We start from the raw sequence: 23,546 nt of genomic DNA, 5'->3' as shown, positions 1-23,546 counted from the left end.
GACAATGGGATTTTCAACACAAGTCATCTCTTCATTCTCCTCCATATAGCACACAAGTTATCTTTCAAATAACATTGAATTCCGATATGAAAAGTTACTAATGTTTTCATCGTTTTTGTTGTCATAAAAAGACGCTGCCTATTTCAAGGAAGCTTATACGTTATGTATTAATTTTTCTCAGACTTGAAGGAAATTTTAAAACACTAATGTGTGCCTGGTTAGCTTTAATGACAATCATAAAAATATGACATTTCAGTGTTCTGTTCTACAGATCACTCAGCAACTTTGTCAAAATTATTATGGTCACGTTCACTTCTTAATAAATGATTACTAATTATATGTTTTACATCTCTTTTCAAAATAACAAAAAAGAAAGTAATTTACAAACTTTCATATGGACAAAAGTATACTAAATGCCTTTTTCTTTAGCACGCAATTTTTATTTTGTCTATTTCGGTCGTTCAGTTTAAACTTTATTTTGCTGCCTTTGACAGACGAAATAATAATCCCTTTGTTCACTGGACTGAATACAAGGACCAGAACAGGCAAAAATGAAATAATTCCTTCCTTTACGCTTTAATAATAGATTATGTTTTTCAAATGCTTTTTGGTAATAGATACATCTTTTTGTTGCAGACTAGGTCCAAACATTTTTGCACACTGTGGACCTCACTACAGTACCTAACTGCAAAATACTGCCTGCTTTGGTAAGTTATGATCGTAGACACTTCATGAGACATTCTCAATTCAAAATCCAAATTGTCTAAAGTATGTGAAAACAAAGAGAGAAAAGAAAAAAGGAAAGAACCATTTGATAGCTTGATTTGGCTATAACAAAGATGAAACAGCCTCTTAAAATTATTTCAAAAAACACTTGTTATGCATGTATGTACATATCACTGACAAATATCGATTTTAATAGGAGAGAATTGATATCGTTCAACATTTTGTATAGCCACGTACTTACTAAGTTATTCCTTTGACCGTAAGAGCGGACTACTTCTGGAAAGAATTTTAAATTAATTTTACCTTATCAAACATATGCCTTGAAAACTGTCGATACAGTGTATCTACTGTTTGCTACTAAAACATATACATCACTGTTTATAGGGAAGAACTGACCCGTTCAACATTTTGTCGAGTGACGCACTTACTTACTTCATTGATCCTGCGAGTGAACAACTTCTAGGAGTAATTTTCAAATTTACCTTGCTCAGCTATGCCTTGATCACTGTTAAAGTGTATCCACTGTTTGCTGCGAGTTTTAAATTAAATTTTAGAACTGGAAATTTTCAGAATTTTTGGTACGGTGCAAGAAGACTTTTTTTTTCAGTATTTAAAAGAATTTCGTTTTCATAAATAGGGGAAAATATTTATTTAATGGCGTAAACGTGATGCCATATTCAAGGCCCATTTTTTTTCTTTGTATCTTGACTCGCGCTTTTTCGTAGTTATTCGTGGTCATCCGCTGATACAATATCTTTTCAAGAAAGAATCGAAACCCTGGGCGAAATAGGAATATGAGCCAGCATCAATCGCAGCGGTAGTTTCTGGTTCCTTTTTCGTTTTGTTTTTATGTCGACCAGAGGGTGAGGCGATTGGTCGCCGCTGGCCAAAATTAAAACTCGAGGCCTTTGAGAACGGGATTGTTGTTCGCCGATTCTTTGCTTTTAGAAAATGGGTCTGCGTTTTTTTCACAGAGGGATATTTAAAACTTAAAAATGACGTGAGATTTCTTCTCCTAAAAGATAACTTGTCTTTTAGTGGTTATTTCTGTTTTGAAACATTATAGGAAGGTGCAGTACAATGGTGTCTCCTCTTGGTTTTGGAATGCTGGCCTTCGTCTTCCCGGCACTTCTAACCTTTCCAAGTCTCACCTTGCAGTCCTGCGTTGACAGCAGTTTTTTCGGGGACAGAATTGTTCAATCAGGATATGCAACGTGCCACTTTTTAGATTACGAAAAACATAACCTTTTATACATAACTGGATTTCAAAGGACGATGGGCTCGCACAATGATCTAAGAGACATCAAAGATGCCAAATGCTCTCAGCCTCCTGACATACATAAAGTAAACCCCACATGTGTACATCCGCTGACTGGGACTTGAGCTTTTCGAGGTATGTTGTCCAAAAATCAGCACTTTTTTTATCATCGTTTTTATTTCTTTGTTATATAATTTGTCTTTTTTTCTTTTTTTGCTCTGAAATCACCTCCCAGGATAGCTAGTGCACTCCACATAATTGTACTCCCAAAGTAGCGTTTACTTGCATAGATACTCACTGCTGTAGTTGATGATCCACGGAGTTGCAAGATGAATATGGTGCAACATTTTAATGACATGCTTTTATGCTCCCTCCCTGGGATGGGTCTCATTAACACTGACTACAAGAAGGCTTTTACCCAACAGTGAAGTTATATTTGTTACGTATACAGCGAACAACATATAGGCGGAAGCCTGATGGTGTAATAATTTATTTTTTTGCTGGTTAGTTGCAACAAATCTGAAGTAAGCACTTATTGAATCAAGTGCCTGTCGTTCCACTTTGTGGCGTTCCTCTCACAAGACACTTAAAGAGGCTTTCTTTTTCAGAGAAGGGTGGGCTACATGTCCATCAGGGCATTTCCTTAATGGGTTCCACAGAGGAAGAAGTCATCAGTTAAAAAGTATCCAGTGGGCGCAGTGTTGTAAACCTGCACTACAACCCTACTGGTACAAAGAATGCAAAGATCAAGATGTTGGTGCAGGTGATACATGGAAATGCAACGATGAGGGATTCTATGTAGTTGGATTACACAGAAGTGCATCTGAGTCACTTTCTAGCATCACCAAGCTTAGGTGCTGCAACATGTATGACGGTGAGTAACTGTCCGCTTAGGGGAAGGGAGGGGAATTTGAAAAAGATGAAGCAGTATTGCTCCGGGTGGTCTGGGAAACCTTACACAACGGACATTTTCTTCCGCAGGGCTGGGAAACGTTACGCAAGGGCAAGGGCTCAGCAGGGGCTGGGAAACCTTATGCCGTGCCATGCTAAACAAAAACACAAATTTGCTACCCCGTCTGCGACTACATAGTTCAGTTGAGCACCATCTTAGACAGAAAGTGTATACTTAATTTTATTTTTTATTTTTGATTTTAACCTTTTTCTATATTACTATATTACTTTCGCCCATTCCCATAGAACCTTATTGAGTCATCTCTACGAGGTAGCTAAGTTTAATATGTGACGTCCAAAAGGCAAAATAATCGGTACTAGGTTGATAGTGTTTTCCATTTTACGTGGTCAGACCTCTACGAATTGTTGGTTGAGTGATCTGCCGGTAACCTTATTTTAGAGGATCCTACTGCCATATTCGCAGAGGCTCACCCTGAGAACAGGTGAAATGGTTAGAGGCCCTTTGCAGCTGGTGTCACGTGACCAACGTTTTCCAAGAAAATTTTTATATTATGGGCTATGCCAGAAATGGAAAGAGCGCATCGAAAATACCAAAATGGCCAAGTTTGAAGCCCCTGGATTTAAAGAGTAAGTTTAGAAAATTTAGAGGATTTGCATGGAAAATGTTGCTGGAGAGGAAGGCCTTGCTCTCCAACAACTTTTTCCATACAAATCTTCTGATTCTTTTTAAAATTCAGACTGTCATAAATTCTCATTCTTTAATGATGGGAGCATCAAACGTGGCCATTTTGATGGTTTTCGACATGCTTTTTCCATTTCTAGCATTCGTTAAGTTATAGCCCATAATGTTATGAAAAATAGGTCACGCGATGGCTTAGCTCCAAAGGGCCTATTCTTGCATTGAAAATTGCTAGTATTGAAAACAAAATTTTTTTCGTCGCGTTTTATTTGAAGCTGGTAAGTTGCGGTCGAAAATGTAAACCTTAGCAAAGCCCAGTAACTGGTGCTGTTAATGCTTACTTCATGCGATACAATGAATTTGCATGTATATGTGTCAACGTGTTCCCGTGCTAATAACGGCTAGAGCCTCTATTCCGCTTTTCCTTGTAGAAGTCCTAACACTGAAGTCGGGAGATGAAGTAAAGACCAGAACTATGGATTTGACGCTTGATAACTTGGGTCTTTTGGCGTTTTACTTGGGATACGGTTGGTCAAAAGGATGCAGAGGTCAGCATAATGGTCAAGATTTTATAAGAGATGGTGACAGCTGGAGGTCCCATTATCAAAACGGATGCAGTGGAGAGAAGGCGAAGGAACGTCTGAAGATCTTCTACGAGAACTTTTCTTTTAAAGTAAAGAATATCGACTACGGGGAGCCAGAAGTTCAGTCAATAAAGCCTATTGTACAGGATGTCGGAGAGATCAACAACATGGATTCGACTTCAACCCAAACAAGTATTTCACGAGAAATAAAGTCTGTTCGCACCGTTTCCCATTCCTCTACCACCAGGTTTAAATCCACTTTCGGAGCTTCAGTGACGCTCGGTTACACGTCTCCCGGTATGTTCGGCTTAGCTGCTGGAACTTTCAAAGCGTCCATCACCTTGTCTGGAGGAAGCGAGAGTGCTGGATTGAACACAGATGAAGACGGAAAGATCAAGTGGGACATCGTTAAAGTGAAAGAAACGCAAACAACAGATGCCGATTCTGGGTCATCATACCAGATAACAACTTCCAACAGGCAAGTCAATGTATCTTACAAAGCCACCATTCAAGTCCAGTTCAAGGTTAAATTTGAAGGCTTCCTGGAAGAGAAAAACTTCCACGAGACGCACAAAGGTAAAACCAACCGACCTCCCTTTGAATACACACTCGGTACAGACAGTGTTCCTTTTTACAAGTTCTTGAAGCAGGTCAGCGAACGAGGTGACAGCCCCTGGCTTTGGAGTGATATGATGCATGGACAGGACGAGGAATTGAATCAGTACGTTCAAGAGGTAATTGGCGTACTGACCGACGAGAGCCTGTACGAGTTCGAGCTCCATGGCATGTTTCATGACGTGGCAGGCTTGGATTTCGATGTGCAGTGGGATGATAAACCCGTTGCAAACGTGCCAGGTGCAAATGCTACGCTTTCCGCCTAAGGAATAGTCTCCCCGCAGCCGTTTTTGCGGAACAGACTACCTAAGCAAGTGAAGAAATCAAATTATTACGATTTTCCTTGTAATACTCCGTTGTCACATTAAAAGTGAGACAAAGAAGAATGAAAGTATGGTTGTACTTTGTGATGTATCATTGAATAATAGTTGATCCGTTTGGGAAATACACTCATCCTGGTTAAAAGTGCACTTTTTTGTTATGGCTGACGAGCGAATAAAAGTGCTACTAAAAACAAGAAGAGATTTCTACAATCACACACAATATTTTCTTTCTCAAATCAATCACCATCTTCCTTTACATTGCTATTCCGGTAGATCTCATAAATAATTTTTGCATTCAAAAGCACTCAGTAAGAGTGCGCACAAAAAAGAATGTAAAATGTATACTTAATTGGCCACTCCCCCTTGGGGCTTGTCAGGACCAATGAAGAAGCAAAATGATTGCACTGACAAAGAGAATATCATGAGTACGTATCATGAGTCTCATACGCAGATTTATTATATGGCTAGCTCCGTGATCGGGCAAGATGAATCAAATCCTGCGCTGTGATTGGCTACCCGAGCGGGCAAGATGGAGTTATCTTGCCCGCTCGGGACTACCCGCCGTGTCCGCAAGAAAAATTTCCGCGAAAGCCATATAATAAATCCTTTATTGACCAAGCTTTTTCGGTCAAGATGGCTGGATATTGGCCTCGTTCTTTTTTTGCGAGTTTATGGACCTCGACTCCGTCTCGGTCCATAAACACGCAAAAAAAGTACTTGGCCAATATCCAGCCATCTTGACCTCACACTTGGGCAATAACCCATACATATTGACATAAAAAAATTAACAACCTTTACAAACCCAGCGCGAGAACCATACTCATGATAGCAAGATAGTCTTGAGGTGAGTAAGAACTGACGTCCTTATTGATTCTTTGTTAGCCGGAATTTTGCCATACGGATCGTTTCTACAAAAACTAGCAAAAGCAGTGTATAATAATAATAATATAATAATAATAAACGAATCTTTAGACAGGATTAACCCACCCTTCTGAAAGCCGGAATAGTACACGACTAAAAATGTTAAGAATAAAATGATACTATCATCAACTGGGAAAACATCGTCGACTAGGCGTATGTTAGGCATATACTCAAGTCTGATGTTGAGTAAAACAAAAGGGAAAGAGAGTTGGAAGAAACGGAAAAGGAACCTTTTATGCCACAGCAAGTTCTCTCGGAAACGTGAGTAATAAAACTTTATAAAATAAGGAAGCTACTACGCGCACTCTCATTGGTTTATAGGTGTGTTTAGATGAGAGCATGTAAACACAGCTGTGACGTGTCACGCACGATCACTCCTTAAAATTTTCTATTTAAGCAATAGAACACTTTCTCCATGTTTGATTAGCCTCATCTAAACAGTCGGGGAGTTGGGAGAATTCTCGAAAGATAAACAAACCCTCGACTTCGTCTGGGGTTTGCATAATTGTCTCGAATTCTACCAATCCTCCGCGTGTTCTCGTCCTCCGGTGTTGACGGGGCTTTGTAAACACGGAAAAGGAGCTCTATTGCCTAAATAGAAAATCTTAAGGAGTGATTGTGCGTGATTGTGCCCGGTACAATATTTATAGAATATTGGACTGGCAATGGATAAATTTCATTGGTTGATTTTAGTTATTGATCGGAATAATGCCCCTTGGTTCTTTTCTTGTACAGACCACTTTGCCCTCTTTCCGTGCTGCCACAGCCTTGGGCCAATATTCCCCAGTGTGGCCCTTGCGCCAGAGGGCCATACTGGAGGGTTAATAAGAGATTAGTATTGACCCGAGTTTGTTGCAGTACGAACCGAGCGCGACGGGATCTGTACAAAAACGACCGAGGGCCAATATTCCCGAGCACGGCTTAAAAAGGCTCAGTCAGTGAAGCGATTTTCAACCAATCAGCACGCATTTTTTCTTCAGGCTATTTTCTAGATATCCTTATTACATGGCTAGCTCTGCAAGTGGCAATATGAACCAATTTCTGCGATGTGATTGGCTACCTAAGCGGGCCGGGAAAAAAGCATGGCGCCACGATACTTGCTTTCGGGAATGCCCGCTGTCACTCGAGCACATAAACCATCCTTCGGTGTTCCTTATCCCATATATGGACCCAGATATAAACACGCAAAAAGGAATGTAGCCAATATTAAACGCTCTTGATCCCAACCTTTGGTCAATGACCCATATTTATTATTTAGCAAGGTGGTATTGAGATAGAACTCGATAGAAACATTATGACGGCACAAGCAGAGAGAGTTGACATTTTGTGATCAAAGTAATCAAGTTGTTTTCTGTTTTTCATCGCGGAATTTTCTAAAAGAAATAAAAAACATGCTCTACGTTTATTTTCCTTTAATTACTTTGTATTTATAACGGGTGCATTATAACTCTTGGAAAACTCAGTTAGAATTTAACTGGCCCAACATGACACAGTGCCTTATTCACTGTACAGCTTGACAGGAGGAGGCTTTTTCTCTTTATTGTTGTTGATGGTCTTCACCTTTGATGCCGGAGGATGAATGCGAGGTAACATGGTAGGCTCAGGTCCTCCCCCATCATCATCGTTAAAATGCTTAAAAGGAGGAACCTTCGTCTCCTTACTGTTGTCAATGGTCTTGACTTTTGGTGGTGGAGGGCGGATACGTGGAAACTCCGGAAACTTTTCCCCCTGATCAGCCATTAAAGTTAAATTCGTGATTGCGTCTGACATTTCGTTGATGGGTCGCGATGGATACCAATATGACTTTATCTCGTTTTCTGTTGTTTCTTCAAACTGACCTGCCATAGTGAATGCATAGAGATCTTTATTTGTTAGCTGATCGATGAAGTAGTCTGCGGATGGGTAATTCTGTTTCATAGCATGCCATTGCCAAGGTAACATATTCCGCTCAATCTGGTTTTTGAGGTCTTCGTAGAACGGGATCTCAGCACTTCCAAAAGTGTGCTCTACATTGCTTCGATCACCAGAGCCGCGATGATCCTGATGGAAATTGGTGGTAGCTCCATGGTAACCGCCTCCCCATTTCATGTAGCCTTCCAGTTTAACGGAGAATGTGGGAACGATGGTAGCTGTGTAAGGAAGGGTCACTTTTTCGGGCTCTTTGAATGCGTGCCATTCTGCAAATGTTTTGGGTGGAAGTTCTTTCTTGTCAGTCACCTTTAGAATATGCCAGTCTTGGTTGACAGTGGTATCTTCCTCGTCTCCTCCCCATTCATAGTTAAAGTTGCTTTTTGCCGAAAAGCCCACACCACCTGTTGCGCTTGGGGGCTCGTACTCCACGCCAACTTCAATTCCAAAGTTTGAATCCCAGCTGGTTCGCTGGACATTTTTCAGGGTACTTGCAACACGCATTTCAATCTGCACTTCGGAGGAATAGCAAGCATTATTCTTATTGTTAGAGGCGACTTTGCTGTAGCTTCTGTCAGGTGAATTAAGCAACTGTTGTTCCTGATCCACGGGGATGGACTGCTTAACAGACTCTCCGAATGTCACATCTTTCATGGTGTAGGCAAAATTCTCGTACGTGATCTTTAGGCGAACGTCTTTCTTGGGTCCGTCTCCGAGGCACCAATTCGACCTGTACTTCGACTCACAAGTGTCTCCTCGGTGACGAAAATCTTCGCCAGCGTAGTTAGACCAGCATCCACCAGTCCATGCAAATCCCATCATGTTGGCTGGTTGTCCAATGTAAAACAAGGTGGAGTCCATGACGCGCTGTTTAAGTCCGTCCAGATTGTTAAGTTGGGGAATTTCTGGAAAAGAGCAATGCATCCGGTATTCTTATTTGCTATCATAAGCAATGTTTTTCACCGTAACGCGACCAGATGTGTTTGATGGGAGCGACTGGAACGTCTTAAAAGCCTTATTGAATTTTAAAACAAGCTATCTACTGTTCCATACCTAATTTCAGACCCAATTATCAATTGGTATTTGATTTTCAAGAATGGCTTCCTACGTTTGTAGTGGTAGTGATGTAAGTAACTTTAGTTTTTGTAATAAGTAATAAAGTGTAGTGTTACAAAAAAAAAAAAAATTGAATCCGGCAATGCTTGTGGACAAGACACTGGAAAAGTTGAAAATTTACATGGACATGTCAATTTTAATTTACAGTATGTAAGTCTTGATTTACATTCTTTGTAAATTACAATTTACATGTTAGGGTTTTGTAAAATAAAATTACAGGAAATTTACAGCTTTTAGTACAGCATGTAAATGTTCTGTAAATAGTGATTTACATTGTCTTTGTCGACAATGATCATTTGAAGAACATGTAAAAACCTGTAAAATATTTTACGCACTTTTACAGTATCTGCCTTTGTAAAAAACATGTAAATTGCTTTGCTAAACCATGTGAGGAACGTGTAAATAATTCAAGCGAATGCTGTAAAAAGTCTGGAAATGTTATGTTTGTAACCCTGTAAAAACCATGTAAATGAAAAAAGGGGGGCTGTAAGAAACATGTAAAAACCATGTAAATGAAAAAAGGGGGCCTGTAAGAAACATGTAAAAACCATGTAAATGAAAAAAAGGGGACTGTAAGAAACATGTAAAAAGCATGTAAATGAAAAAAGGGGGCCTGTAAGAAACATGTAAAAAGCATGTAAATGAAAAAAGGGGGCCTGTAAGAAACATGTAAAAAGCATGTAAATGAAAAAAGGGGGCCTGTAAGAAACATGTAAAAACAATGTAAATGAAAGAAAGGGAGCCTGTAAGAAACATGTAGAAACCATGTAAATGGAAAACCTAGAAGTTGCACGGGTGCGACACCGCACTAATTAAGCTGTCTTCTTGTGAACTTTCCGCGCATCCACAACGACAAAATAGAACTAGAATTGTTACTGCACATGCAGGCGTTCCAAGCTTACGTCTCTAGAAAAGAGAAAAAATAATACTCGGACACGCACGTATTTATTCATGAAGGACCACGAAAGCGTCACGTGTTGTGTGAGTTCAAGACGGAAAGAGCCCTGGGACCGAGTTTGAACTGACGCGTAGTTAGGTTAGGCAGGGAACCATAAGGGACACCCAACGACCGTTTCCTCTCGAATGCTTTTCAAATGAGATTTTACTGTCACGCCAGTAAAATATAGTTAATGGAGCGTGACGTACGTTCTGAATGAGCCGTTCATGGCGGCATCACCCTTCTATAGAGCTATTGAGTAGTTATATTCCAAAGGTCAACAAACTGTAAGCGTTATTGTAGCTAAACCTAAAACATTGTAGCTTTGTTATCTTCTGAACGTTATAACGTACCATAGCATTGGTGCAAAGCATTAAAGCACTATTCATGTTTAAGATGTTACACGTGTTAGGGTAAGCTGTTCGGTAGTACAGCCTTTTCTACTGGCTTACAAGCAGACGAACGTCTCCGTATAAAAGCTCGGAAAACTGTTCGGAGTCCATTCTGAGTTCGTCTAAGCAACGTAGCTATTACTTATTGTAAATCTATCGTTTAATTTTCCCTCCCTCCCTCCCTTTGGAGACGAGGTTGGTCATGTCTTCCTGCATAATAAACAAGGGGTCACTCCTGTGTGGTGCGGTTAAGTCTGCGCAGCGACTTCCCCCAAGCTTGTTGTTTTTTCATCGCCTTTGAACATCGCTTGCTAACCGATACTCTTGTCCGATCCAGCACGTGCTGTCTGTCATTCAGCTCGTAGTGCTGGGGAGATAAGTGAGGTTGTTTTGTCACGCTATCGCCGGAAGTCGCATGGGCTAACCAAACGCAAGGCAGTGTTCCCCCATTAACGCCATCACGAGTTGTTTGTATTTGAGTAACAGCTCTGGTTCAATCGCAAGTCGCCACGGTTAACTTACTTTCGCTAGGAACAACGACATTAACGCTGGTGTACTTTCAAAGCTCTGTAGGTTAATTTTAGGTTGCGCAAAAAAAAATTTATCTGTTCGGTTATTCTAGAGGAGCTTGAGTATTCTCGAACTTATTAGGGCTTTTTTGTCCATTTCCCGAAAACGTTAGGTCTTATCGCCTTTCCGAAGATGATAGCTGACTTTTTTTCGGTACCCAAAATGACATTTTTAACAATCCGAAAACAACAAACATTAAACTTCTCATATCGCGAAAGTTCGAGGTCACAGTTGTGCCCCTGAACCGCTGAGAATGAACGAAATATCATCGATTTAGAGCGTTAAATATTCCGAAACATGAACATTCTACAAGTAAGATTAATACAACTAAGTCTGCCCTTGCATGTTCACTGTTTCTGTGTTTTCGTTTTGTTTTGTTTTGTTTTGTTTTGGTGATTTCTACCGTTTTGTGCTTTCATTGCCATCACTGTTATCCCAGTCACTTTATAAGAGCATACCAGCCTTGTGAGTGCCCGATCTCCAACAAGCTGGAATCAGCGGTCTTCATGTTAGGTACCAGGTTCTCTCGGTTCTCCCGCCATGTTTGACAGTTCGTTGGAACTTGCATCGAACTCGAGCTCTGTTTTAGCGGGCCAAAATCCACTCTACCTTCGCTTCGTCACCGTGCACGGTTTCAAGGCAAAGTTTACCGTTACCCAGAAGTTGAAGATAGCGATTACAGGCAACAAAGACAACAGGTAAGCAAGTTTTGCATAAATTGAACGAGCAGAGTAAAGTAACGTCAAGATACGTATACATTTCGTTTTGTCTTCGGTTGTGAATGTGCCATTATCAAGGAGAAGTTACATTGCTTGTGGAATCGACTTTGGTGATGTTTACCTGCCGTGCATAAAGAGCTTTATTATCTGTTATTATCTGTTCTCGATAACTGAGCATGAGCATGCGACATTTGTTATTGGCTTATATGCACCTCATGATTCTTTCTGATGCGTGCTCTTGTAAGGTTATGTTGCCCTCTGATGTGAATGCTAGTAAGCTAAAATGTAATGTGCCATCTTCAGCAGAGAAATTTCTCTTATGCTAGAGTAAGTATTCTGAAGTTACTCAAGTGTCTACAGTTGTACCTACATGCAAGTTACAATATGCTGTTATACACAACTGTACATGGACATTGCACCCACTGGTGCTGATACTGTAGTAAGTTAAATGTTGTGGTATTTTCTTTCACAAAAAAAAAAACACTATGATACTTTATAAAGAGGTATACATGTACCTCAAACTGTCATGAAAACTACACAGGACTTGAAAAAAAGGAAGAGTCACTTGCCCAGGCAGGAAAATCTACTTGTCTTGGACGACACAGTACAGTCAATCAATTATTTCATAACAATCAATAGAAATTAGTCAATGATATCAGAAATCAATAAAAGGATTCGTCATGAGTCATCGATTGTGATCAAATTTTCAATAAGCATTATCAATTTTGCTGATACTAGCTTATCTTTTAAGCAACATTTAATAAGAAAGAAATGAACAAAAGATTTAAAGTGAAATATGAAATCATGAATACAATTGCATAAAAACATTACATTGTATCTCGTAAACAATATTTTGCTGGCATACATGTATCAGGGACTATATTTTGGGGGTTTTTTGTAGTGCCTTTGAAATCTACATAAAAAAGTTACAATCAAACATTGTGTTGAGGGACACAATAATTTTTCTACAGTTTAGGTGAACTAACAAAGAGAGACCAACTTTCAATTGATTCTCTAATGACTGATAAATTTGGTAAAATCAAACTGATAACTTGAAACTTTTCTAGCATGTGAGTATGAATTTCTTTCAATTGATCGATAGCCCTGATAACACTTACATCAATTTCAATTTATTGATTTATATCAATTTATGGATCGATTTCAATTGATTGCCTTACCCTGGGATGACCAGACAGCACTTTAGAGCCCTGTCACAGCTGTACATTTTACTTGTACGAAATTGGGCTCTTACCAAATACATGTAGGTTTCGTGTGTCATGCATCTGTTCATGCATCTGTAGCAGGGCAGGAAAGAAAATTGTAAGTCACTGGCCCAGTGGGCCAGTCAATTTCAGTTTTCACTTGCCCCACTTAAATATTAGTTGCCAGTGTGGTGGCCAGTAAGGAAATCAGAGGACAAATGCGAATGAAGTACACTCGGATTCCAAACTAATTCCTGCTTTCAACCTAATAATTAACTTATCTCTAGGTCTTAAGTTTTGAAATGGAATGACTGGAAATTATCATTTATCAAGCTGGCATTTTTAGTCAGACTCACAAGACTACTGACGCTACATTGTAATTTCACTTGCCCACTGGGCCACTGAACTTCTATTTTCGCTTGCCTAAGAGCAAAATTTACTTGGCTGAGGAAATCAGACCTGGGTTTTTTCTTGCCTTGAGTAGATCACAGATAACATCAAAATGTGGTAAAAACAAAAAATAGTCTCATAAGCCATTACCAGAGTGTGTCACAGAATTTGTGAATTTTTCAGGCGTGTGTTACTGATGTTTTTACCACATTTTGATGTCTTCTGTGATCTATTACTGAACAGATGCACAACAACATAGAATCTGTCTGCTTCGTAATACATAACAAAGAAACAAAAACAAACTTTTATGACCTTTGTCCACCAATAGAGCATAAGTGCACGTAAGAAACAATCAAATTGTGCCTGCAAATAACTCGATTTATTATTTAAACATTGTTTGATAGGAGTTTGATTTATTGTGCATGAATATTACAATGGAGGAGATAGTGAACATTGAATAGTTACTGCCACAGATTTTGAGTTTAGTTCTTCTACATCCTCTGACATTCAGTGCCTTCCAATCAGAGATGCAAATTTTTTGTCACACAGTAGCTACAGATGTAGATGTAAGATCTGTTTGATTGATGAATATTCAGGGCTCAAAATAATGGCCGGTCAACAGGTAATGTCTGGCCAGAATGGTGACTTGACCAGCCAAAAACTTCACTCGCCGGTCATGTTGACCAGTCATGTCATGTTGAGACGGTCACGTTGTTCATTCTTGAATAAACAATCAAATCCCTAACTGTAAATCTGAGAGTTCTTATCCCTTTTTTATTATGACCTCTAATGAAAACATACACCAGTGTATACATGTATCTGTTCGAACGGCTAAAGACCATTCGCTTGCTGTTTGTCATGCATTCAAGATCGATAGGAATGCCATTCGAGTAACTGGGGTTAAATCTGTTCAGAAAAATATTAAGCCAATCTTTAAACGGTCTAGCAGTGACTGGAACAAACAAACTATTTGTGGGTTTAATTTGGCTCACATTATGTGTACTTGATTTTTTCGTAAATATCTTGACCAGTCAGAAATGAGACGTGACCAAGCTAAAATTACTTTGGCCGGTCAACATGACCGGCTACAGTCCGATTTCAAATGTCACAGTATAAATTGGAATGATAAGAAACAAAATAATAACTCCAGTGTAAAATTCGCTGATTGATATCATACATAGAATTTGCTGATTCATACTCAGACATAACTTATCTTATTTAATGAAATGTTTTATGTTACTTGTAGGATGAAGTAAAATTGAGAGTGGTCAATACATGCCTACTCCTTGGCATTGATGCTTGATCAGGAAAAAATCAGCCACTGAGAAGTCTACAGTACCTATGACTCTATAAGGGGTCCAAGGTCCATTTCTTGAAGGCCCTGGAAACTTTTCGGGCCCACAAAGCCATCTTTAATTGAGCTGTGTCTAAAAACTAAGAGCTGTATATGCCTGAAACTTCTCGTGTGGAGGAAACCTCTGTTCATATCGAGAATAAGCGAATAAAACAGCTCAGTAAACATAAGATTTCAGATTTTGGTATGGCTTTCTGGGTGCGAAAACTTTTTGGGACCTTCGAGAAATGGGCCCCTGGTGCATTACCGTCTAACATGGTGACCTTCAACACTTTCTGGCATAAATTCAACCACTTTAAACATTATTTTTAATGCTTTGAAGTATCACCTACACTGTACCTGTGTTAGTGAATTAGCATTAAATTTGAATATCTTAGATTGCTAGGTTGATACTTATTGTTCAATACAGCAGCTGTAAGATTTCATCATAAAAAGCAAAGGTTATCTTTACATACATGTAGTACCAGAACAATAATTTATTAACTTATGATGTGTTATGGGAACTATGGTACTAGATAGGCCTTTCAATTTCAACAGGTCCCTATGAATTTTTTTTTTTTACAGTACAGTTTTTTTTTTATCACAAAAAGAAAAAGTAAAATTTTGAATATTGTTTACAGTGAATGTTTTGTCAGGGGTCCAAAATGTTTGTCCTGTTTGGATTCCGTACAGTTTTGGAAAAAGAAGGAAACTTTGTAAACATAGCCTAAAAGATGTTAGAAGCCTTGTTTTATGTTATGCAATGTATATGTATATGTATATGTATATGTATATGTATATGTATATGTATATGTATATGTATATGTATATGTATATGTATATGTATATGTATATGTATATGTATATGTATATGTATATGTATATGTATATGTATATGTATATGTATATGTATATGTATATGTATATGTATATGTATATGTATATGTATATGTGTATACATGAATGTTTTTATGATGAATTTAAAATGTCAATCTCTATCTTGTGGTAAATGTTTTTTCTCCCTATTTTCTGTTATTTCAAAAGAACAATTCACTCTATGAAAAAAGTTGATCAATATTTCACACTTACATTGCAGTAATTTTCATAATAAGGTAAAGGTAAAGTCTGCATATGAGCCACGTGGCCCAACAGACTGGAGCTTATCCCGCTTTCTGTAGCAGGAAGCGATTAGGACTATTTCTACTCCCCCTGGATGAGATGCCAGTTCATTGCAGGGTTACCCCACCATTAAATTCACTGGTTCCTACTTATACACCTGGGTGGAGAGGCACTGAGAGTAAAGTGTGTTGCCCAACAACACAATAGAATGTACCCGCCTAGGGCTTGAACCCGGACCGGTCGATCAGGAGTTGAGCGCACTACATGTAACTACAAGGCCATCGTGCCTCCCACATTTTTCATAATAATTATTAAGGCTAATTTAATCTACATTAATTACTTAGTAAGAAAAAAACAGTTTATTCATTCATTTTATGACAAAGGTATTATCATTATGTTACATTTGACTTTGTGAATTAAGTATATATTTAAGACAGGTATCCATTTGCAAACAATTTTAATTTAGTAAGACGCCTAAATTGCAAAATTTTCACTAGTTGTAGCTGACAACAGTATAGTTCTTAATCATTTTATTATTTATGAATTAAATAGAGTTGAATATGACATGGTTTTGCACAATCTTGAAAAGGTCTTGAATTTTAGTAATCTTGAAAAGTGCTTGAATTCAGTTAAAGGAGCTCAGTCATGGTATTTTAAAATATTTTGGCCATGCACAAAATTACATTTAAGTCGTCTTGTTATGGAAAGAAAGAAAAGAAAACATGTTTTATTTGTTGCAATGTATACATTGTAACCTTATTCATGGCATATAAAAACTATTTGAATTTTACTGAGTTTGTTCTGATTGCAATAAATTTCTGATTCTGTATAAATTTGCATGTTTTCTACTATTATAATTAAGGTCAACAGATTTGATTACAATAAAACAGTACATTCCATGCATTTTTCTTCAAGTTATTATTTACAAGTTATTTATCGTACAGGGTTTCTCCCTCCCTTTTTCGATTTACATGTTATTTACAGGCTCCCTTTTTACATTTCCAGGTTATTTCCAGGCTCCCTTTTTTGATTTACATGTTATTTACAGGCTCCCTTTTTCAATTTACAGGTTATTTGCAGGCTCCCTTTTTCAATTTACAGGTTATTTACAGGCTCCCTTTTTCAATTTACAGGTTATTTACAGGCTCCCTTTTTTGATTTACATGTTATTTACAGGCTCCTCTTTTCAATTTCCATGTTATTTGCAGGTTCTCTTTTTCGATTTCCATGTTATTTACAGGCTCTCTTTTTCCCATTTACATGCTATTTACAGGCTCCCTTTTTCGATTTGCAAGTTATTTACAGGCTCCCTTTTTCGATTTACATGTTATTTACAGGCTCTCTTTTTCCATTTACATGTTATTTACAGGCTCCCTTTTTCGATTTACATGTTATTTACAGGCTCCCTTTTTTGATTTACACGTTATTTACAGGCTCCTGTTTTCATTTTCAATGTTATTTACAGCCTCCATTTTTTTTATTTACATGCTGTTTACAGCCTCCCCTTTTTATTTACATGTTATTTACAGTATTATGGCAGCCTCCCTGTATTAAATTTACATGTTATTTACGGGTTTCCAGGTTGAATCACAAGAAATATTAACAGTATTTGCAGGAACAGTTTACATGTTATTTACATGATCTTAGCCCTTTGCGTTGAAACATTTACAGTGTTTTCTTCATCATTTACATGTTTCACTTGAAATATTTACATGTTTTTTACATGAAACCTCCAAAACATGTAAAAGGGGAAAAATCATGTAAATTAATCTTTACAGTCTCTTTTTGATTATTTACATGTTAATTACATGTTGTTTACATACTCTGTAAATTTTCAACTTTTCCAGTGAGAATATCAAAAAAGTCCTAAGTCCCCTTTTCAACTTTATGAACCCACCTCCCTAGTATATCCCGGGGTTAATCATCCAGGTAAACTAGGAGAAAAAAAAGATTTTCAAGATATATATAGATAGATGGATGGATGGATGGATGGATGGACGGACGGACGGACGGACGGACGGACGGACGGATATATATATATATATATATATAATGTGGGAGGAAAAACGCAAATAAACTACAAGTTCATCCCTACAAGCCTGTTTCGTGGTTGCCCACTCATCAGGGGATTTAATGAGAATAATCTTTACCACCGCTTATATACAATATAATTTACATAATATATGCAGCGCGAAATTTAACGGGTTAGTTGTTTCGTAGGAGGGCTTTGTTTCTGAGGCGGCAAGATGATACGAGTTCATTACGTTTGTTAAGTGTTGATAGCTCGGTTTGGCAGATGATAAGGAATTTTTCTTTAAGGCAAAGGTTACATCTTTTGCTTGAGCTGTTATACGGCGAGTGTGATGAGAGAATGCGCCAGGAAATAAAGTGTTCGATGTTATTGTCTTTGAGAATCCAAATGTGCTTGCTGAGTTCGGTCGAGTTTCTGTGTTTAGCGTGGCGGAATGATGCGGTGTGGTTTCTGTATCTAGTTTTGAAGTCGCTCTCTGTGAGTCCAATGTACGTTTCTGCCGTGTTGTTGTCTTTGCGTGTTACGGTGGCTTGGTAGATTACAGATGATTGTAGGCAGTTTCCGTCGAGCGGGCATGCGTTCTTTTGTCAGCAGTTACATGACTTTTTGTTGTTGATGGTAGCGGCGGCGGCGGTGTCATCAGTCGGCATAGATGCAGTTAGGATGCGTTTGTTATGGCTGTCGAACCGACCTGCAGACTCATCAATCCCACGAAGTCCGAGATAGGCAAAGTCAGCAAAAAGATCCTCGACCGCATCAACAGCGCAATCGCGAAAAAACGCAACTTTCACCAATGGAAAAACACCACAGCCGTAATCAACTGGTTTAAATCTATCGAAAGCAAACAACTCCTCAGCTTCATCTGTTTCGACATCGAAGAATTCTACCCATCCATCAGCCAAGACCTCTTAAACAAAGCACTCGACTTCGCCTCCGACTATGACAACATCACCACAGACGACAGAAACATGATCCACGCTAAAAACTCCATTTTAATCCACAATCACCTACCCTGGCAGAAGAAAGCAACACAACATGCGACGAAACAATGGGAAGCTACGACGGCGCTGAAACATGCGAACTCGTGGGAAACTTTCTCCTCTCCCAACTCCAGCACCTTAATATAAACGTAGGACTTTACCGAGACGACGGACTAGCCATCACTAACGCCACACCTAGGGACACAGAGAACATCAAGAAAGAGATATGCCGCATCTTTAACAATAACGGACTACGCATCACCATAGAAGCTAACAAACAAGTAATCAACTTCCTAGACGTCACATTCAACCTTAACCGAAACACTTACCAGCCATTTACAAAGCCGAACACTTCACTGCAATACGTCCACCGCGAGGGCAACCACCCGCCGATCACCACTAAGAACATTCCCGCCGGCATCAACAAACGACTGTCGTCGCATCCTTTGACCAAACCGCCCCTCCATACCAGAAAGTACTCGACGAAAGTGGATACCACTACACACTACAGTACGAACCAGCCAACACGCGCAAACGGAGAAACCGACAACGTAATAACATCCTGTGGTACAACCCTCCTTTTAGCGAGAACTCCAGCACCAACATCGGACACAAATTCCTCGCCCTAATAGATAAGCACTTTCCGAAAGATCACAAGCTAAGAAAGATCTTTAACCGAAACACCATTAAGATCAGCTACAGCTGCATGAACAACACAAAACAAATAATCGACAGCCATAACAAACGCATCCTAACTGCATCTATGCCGACTGATGACACCGCCGCCGCCGCTACCATCAACAACAAAAAGTCATGTAACTGCTGACAAAAGAACGCATGCCCGCTCGACGGAAACTGCCTACAATCATCTGTAATCTACCAAGCCACCGTAACACGCAAAGACAACAACACGGCAGAAACGTACATTGGACTCACAGAGAGCGACTTCAAAACTAGATACAGAAACCACACCGCATCATTCCGCCACGCTAAACACAGAAACTCGACCGAACTCAGCAAGCACATTTGGATTCTCAAAGACAATAACATCGAACACTTTATTTCCTGGCGCATTCTCTCATCACACTCGCCGTATAACAGCTCAAGCAAAAGATGTAACCTTTGCCTTAAAGAAAAATTCCTTATCATCTGCCAAACCGAGCTATCAACACTTAACAAACGTAATGAACTCGTATCATCTTGCCGCCTCAGAAACAAAGCCCTCCTACGAAACAACTAACCCGTTTAATTTCGCGCTGCATATATTATGTAAATTATATTGTATATAAACGGTAGTAAAGATTATTCTCATTAAATCCCCTGATGAGTGGGCAACCACGAAACAGGCTTGTAGGGATGAACTTGTAGTTTATTTGCGTTTTTCCTCCCACATTATATACTTCGCTCTACTCTGATGTATTGAGCACTGTTTTACGAAAATCAAATTTTACACTTGGAAACTATGCGTATTACGTAAAGTGTGGTTTGTAAATGTCTATTTTAATACTGTGCATTTAGCATTCATATCAGAGAGATGGCGGAATGAATACATTTACTAATTGAATCAGGCAATATTTGTGGACAAGAATATCAAAAAAAATTCGAGCCTTTATTTTAGCAGATTTTCATTGAAGCAGACTCTGCCTTCGCGTTTAATTAGAGAAAATTATGTTATCTGAGAAGGGTTAGGTACGGTAAAAACTCACCATTCCACATACTGCAACATTTAAATTTCTTGATGCTGGACAATTTGCCTCCTGATTGGCGTGTCACAAACCCGGCGATAAAATAACCTTCCCTTTTACACTCACTGAGGCCGACTTTGTTAAATGTATTGCTTACGTCTTCGTCATAGCAGTTTCCCCATTCATATGGATGGTGAGATGACTTGCAACATTTTCCCCACTCGATACTGCCAACATTATTCCCGTTTCCACGATACAAGCCTCTCAGAAAGAAGCCTTCCTGGCATTGGCTCGTCCTGCTCCTAACATATATTTAGAATTACAATAACTGTTGTCAATACCCTTTATAATATTGACATCAACAACAACAACAACAATAATAAATAAATAAAACAACAAAAATAACGACATTGGAACTAAATCAACAACTGCAACAGCGACAGCTTCACATCAAGAAAAGCAGCTGGAAGAACAAGAACCACGACATCAACAGTAGCAGCAGCAGCAAAAACAACAACGACAACAACAGCAAAAAGAACATAAAAAACAAAAAAGAAACGGCAAAGCAACAACACAGCTAAAATAACACGAAAAAGCCGAAGTTGGCCAAATTTAGTATTGAATATCGAGATTTGTAAGAGTTGCCCTTGAAACCCGAGCACGTTGTCTTCTCGCTTTTGTAAGTGTGAGTAGTGCAAGAGAGTTGGAGCGTAAAAAGAGAGTGTGCATGTTGCTGCGCTTTCGAACGAGACGAATTTTTAAGCGGGTCAAGGCTATGGCTTGGACATGCACCCAGCCCCTAAAACATCTTTTTACTTACCCGTTATATTAATAAAGGATCTAGACTTGTCTTTTGTATTATTCATAATTAACTGAAGCAAACTTCAACAAATACGTCGAAAATATGTCACCGTTTACGTAGGAAGAATTTGTTGGGAAGCAGAGTAAGGTGAAACAATCTCATTCCCAGAGGCAGCGATCCTTTCGGTCAGCAGCAAGAGTTAGAGAACTCTGAGCCAGTATTAGTCAAAGCGGTCACTCTCTTTAGGCAGGTTTATGATCAGTTACTGAACTTGAACCCTTGCGCGCAATCAAACCGGAACCGGGATTTTCTGCTTCTTTGAGTTCGTACAGGGCCGTCAGGAGTTCGGTAGCCGCTGACTGAAAAAGCGCGGGCTCTGGGGAGGAGGTTGATGGCAAAAATAATAAAAAAAATTTTAAAAAAAGAAAAAAAGAAAAAGAAGATGGATTGAATCACGTCACTGTTCAGGAAGTAAGAAGAACTATGACTAAATAGGCCATATTCGTATTCTCGGTATTGGACTGGAACTAGTTTGCAATGGAGGCTCGTGAGGGGGATATCACTACAAAGAAGTTAAGAGAGTGTCTCTGTAAGAGCGGTCCGGTCGATTTTGCTTGAGACACAGATTTAGCTCATTTCTTGTGTGTTTTAATACATTGATTTACCTATTCTAAAACCACAATCCGTTTGATCGGATCTCTTTATTTTTCAGAGTTTTAGGGAAATTAAATTTCAATCAAGCGAAGACCTGTCGTGACACTTTTTAAGACTTAAATTTGAGACAACTTTGGAGGACAATTTACAAAAAACTGCGGGACTCAGCAAAAAACAAATACCACAGCCATGTATATTAACTCTATCTTATCCATCGAGGCGACTTTCGTGAACATCACCTTTCAATCAAGAAAACAGGAAGACTTTAGTGACACCTTATCAGTTCGCTTAAGTCACACACGCGAAAACCGATCAAATTCAAAGTAAATTTTTGAAAAAGTGAGGCGTTCTTAACTAATCCAACTAACATAGCTAGGAAGTAGGTACCATAGAAAAGGTAACTACAGAAAAAGACTTTGCGGCCCGACCTTTACTAAAACTTTATAACTCCGTGAACTTACCTAATTTTCGGCAATCTCCAAGTTTGGCCGACCATTTTGAGGGACTCGTCAACATGAAGCGTAGCAGATATAAATCGAGCAGGTAGATCTAAAACCGTCAGAAATACATACGAAAGCATTCAAATGAACTTTACTTCCAATTCCAGCGGCAAAATTTGAAATTGTTCGTTAAACTTACCATTCCTACATCCCCATGCGACCATTTCTTCCAACAATTCAAACACTACAACTAGTGTTCGAATTCCCCTCGTCGATTCCACCGTAAGAAATAACCTGTGCCACCTAAGCTTCGACTCGAATGTGAAGTACGAATCAAATAACATAACTGCTTCATCTTCGAGGCAATACCTCGCTGGTATTTTGATTTTCTGATCGGACAAGGAAGGTAATCAGGAAGTGATCGCCATGTTTACCTCATAAACGTGACCGCTGACCAACCGGTGAGTGAAAACAATACGGCGCGGGTTGGGGTGGGTGGCGGGCTTATCGTCACAAGGTATTCGAATGCATGCTAAAAAAGCTTTAGGACTCTCAGTCTAAACAGTGAAGGCATGTACGGACAACTTTTATTTTATTCTCATAACTTTGTCCTTTAAATTAGAGCTGGTATTAATTAATAGAATTATTCAAATATTTTTAACCTGGGTACCCATATGACTTTTGTGCTTGTCATAAGTGGTATAAAATAAGGTGTCTTTTCTTCCAGAACTTTTAATTTATACCCCATTGCACGGAATGAACACTATACTATACAATCATTTTTTGCTGTTCCCAGGAATGTATGCATAATCATTGCTTTATACAAAGCTGACTCTAAAATATGATTTTCCATAACAGTGACCAATGTCATTTACCTGTGGTGTTAATAAAACTAGTATTGTATCATTTTTAGCGTTGTCCACTTTTAAGCCCGACATACAATTGTCAAGTGAACTATGTTAGTTTCAGCTCATTCCTTGATTCGATCTGACCCTTTATCACTAAACCCTATTCTTTTCATTTGCAATTTTCCTGTACATTTCATACGACAACGACAAAGAGTTTTAGGAGTAAATATACAAATACATGCAAAAGGCCGGCTAAATAAGCTCCTCCCCCTGCTCCTAATTTTTTGGTTGCTTTCGCCCCAAGCCTCTACACGACTGCCTGTTAGCTAAAAGGAAATTTGAAAGACTGCTATGCAGGACACCTTTTCTTTTTCATTTTCGGTTACCCTCTACAATTTTTT

The 23,546-nt window shown here is 38.9% G+C and overlaps 1 protein-coding gene, 2 long non-coding RNA genes and 2 pseudogenes across 3 annotated transcripts; 2 read left to right on the top strand and 3 right to left on the bottom strand.

The window, feature by feature from the left end:
• Window positions 1–1,125: 1,125 nt before the first annotated feature.
• LOC149096326 (uncharacterized) lies at window positions 1,126–6,118 on the top strand (annotated as a pseudogene).
• A 574-nt stretch (window positions 6,119–6,692) lies between these two features.
• Window positions 6,693–9,106, bottom strand: LOC149096325 (uncharacterized). The gene has a single exon (XM_089281033.1). It carries the CDS (start codon window positions 8,848–8,850, stop codon window positions 7,516–7,518), a length of 1,335 nt encoding a protein of 444 aa, XP_089137159.1. The 5' UTR covers window positions 8,851–9,106; the 3' UTR covers window positions 6,693–7,515.
• A 2,343-nt stretch (window positions 9,107–11,449) lies between these two features.
• On the top strand, window positions 11,450–16,607 carry LOC149096324 (uncharacterized). Its single transcript, XR_016204525.1, has 2 exons — window positions 11,450–11,639; window positions 14,499–16,607. It is a non-coding gene; the product is annotated as an uncharacterized LOC149096324 (long non-coding RNA).
• A 5,408-nt stretch (window positions 16,608–22,015) lies between these two features.
• On the bottom strand, window positions 22,016–22,714 carry LOC149096323 (uncharacterized). Its single transcript, XR_016204526.1, has 3 exons — window positions 22,497–22,714; window positions 22,319–22,406; window positions 22,016–22,096 (listed from the first exon to the last, which is right to left on the bottom strand). It is a non-coding gene; the product is annotated as an uncharacterized LOC149096323 (long non-coding RNA).
• A 489-nt stretch (window positions 22,715–23,203) lies between these two features.
• The window catches only part of LOC149096322 (uncharacterized), a 2,661-nt pseudogene continuing 2,318 nt past the window's right edge, over window positions 23,204–23,546 (bottom strand).

The sequence above is a fragment of the Orbicella faveolata genome, unplaced genomic scaffold, assembly GCF_042242905.1.
Source record: "Orbicella faveolata isolate gen_17 unplaced genomic scaffold, um_ofav_v1 contig_48, whole genome shotgun sequence".
Classification (NCBI taxonomy): Eukaryota; Metazoa; Cnidaria; class Anthozoa; order Scleractinia; family Merulinidae; genus Orbicella; species Orbicella faveolata.
The sequence above is the reverse complement of the archived record's forward strand: the minus strand, read 5'-3'. Positions and strand labels throughout refer to the sequence as shown.

What these genes read in the sequence shown, in the direction of transcription:
- LOC149096325 (XM_089281033.1), bottom strand. Translation starts at nt 8,850, where the DNA reads ATGCATTGCTCTTTTCCAGAAATTCCCCAACTTAACAATCTGGACGGA.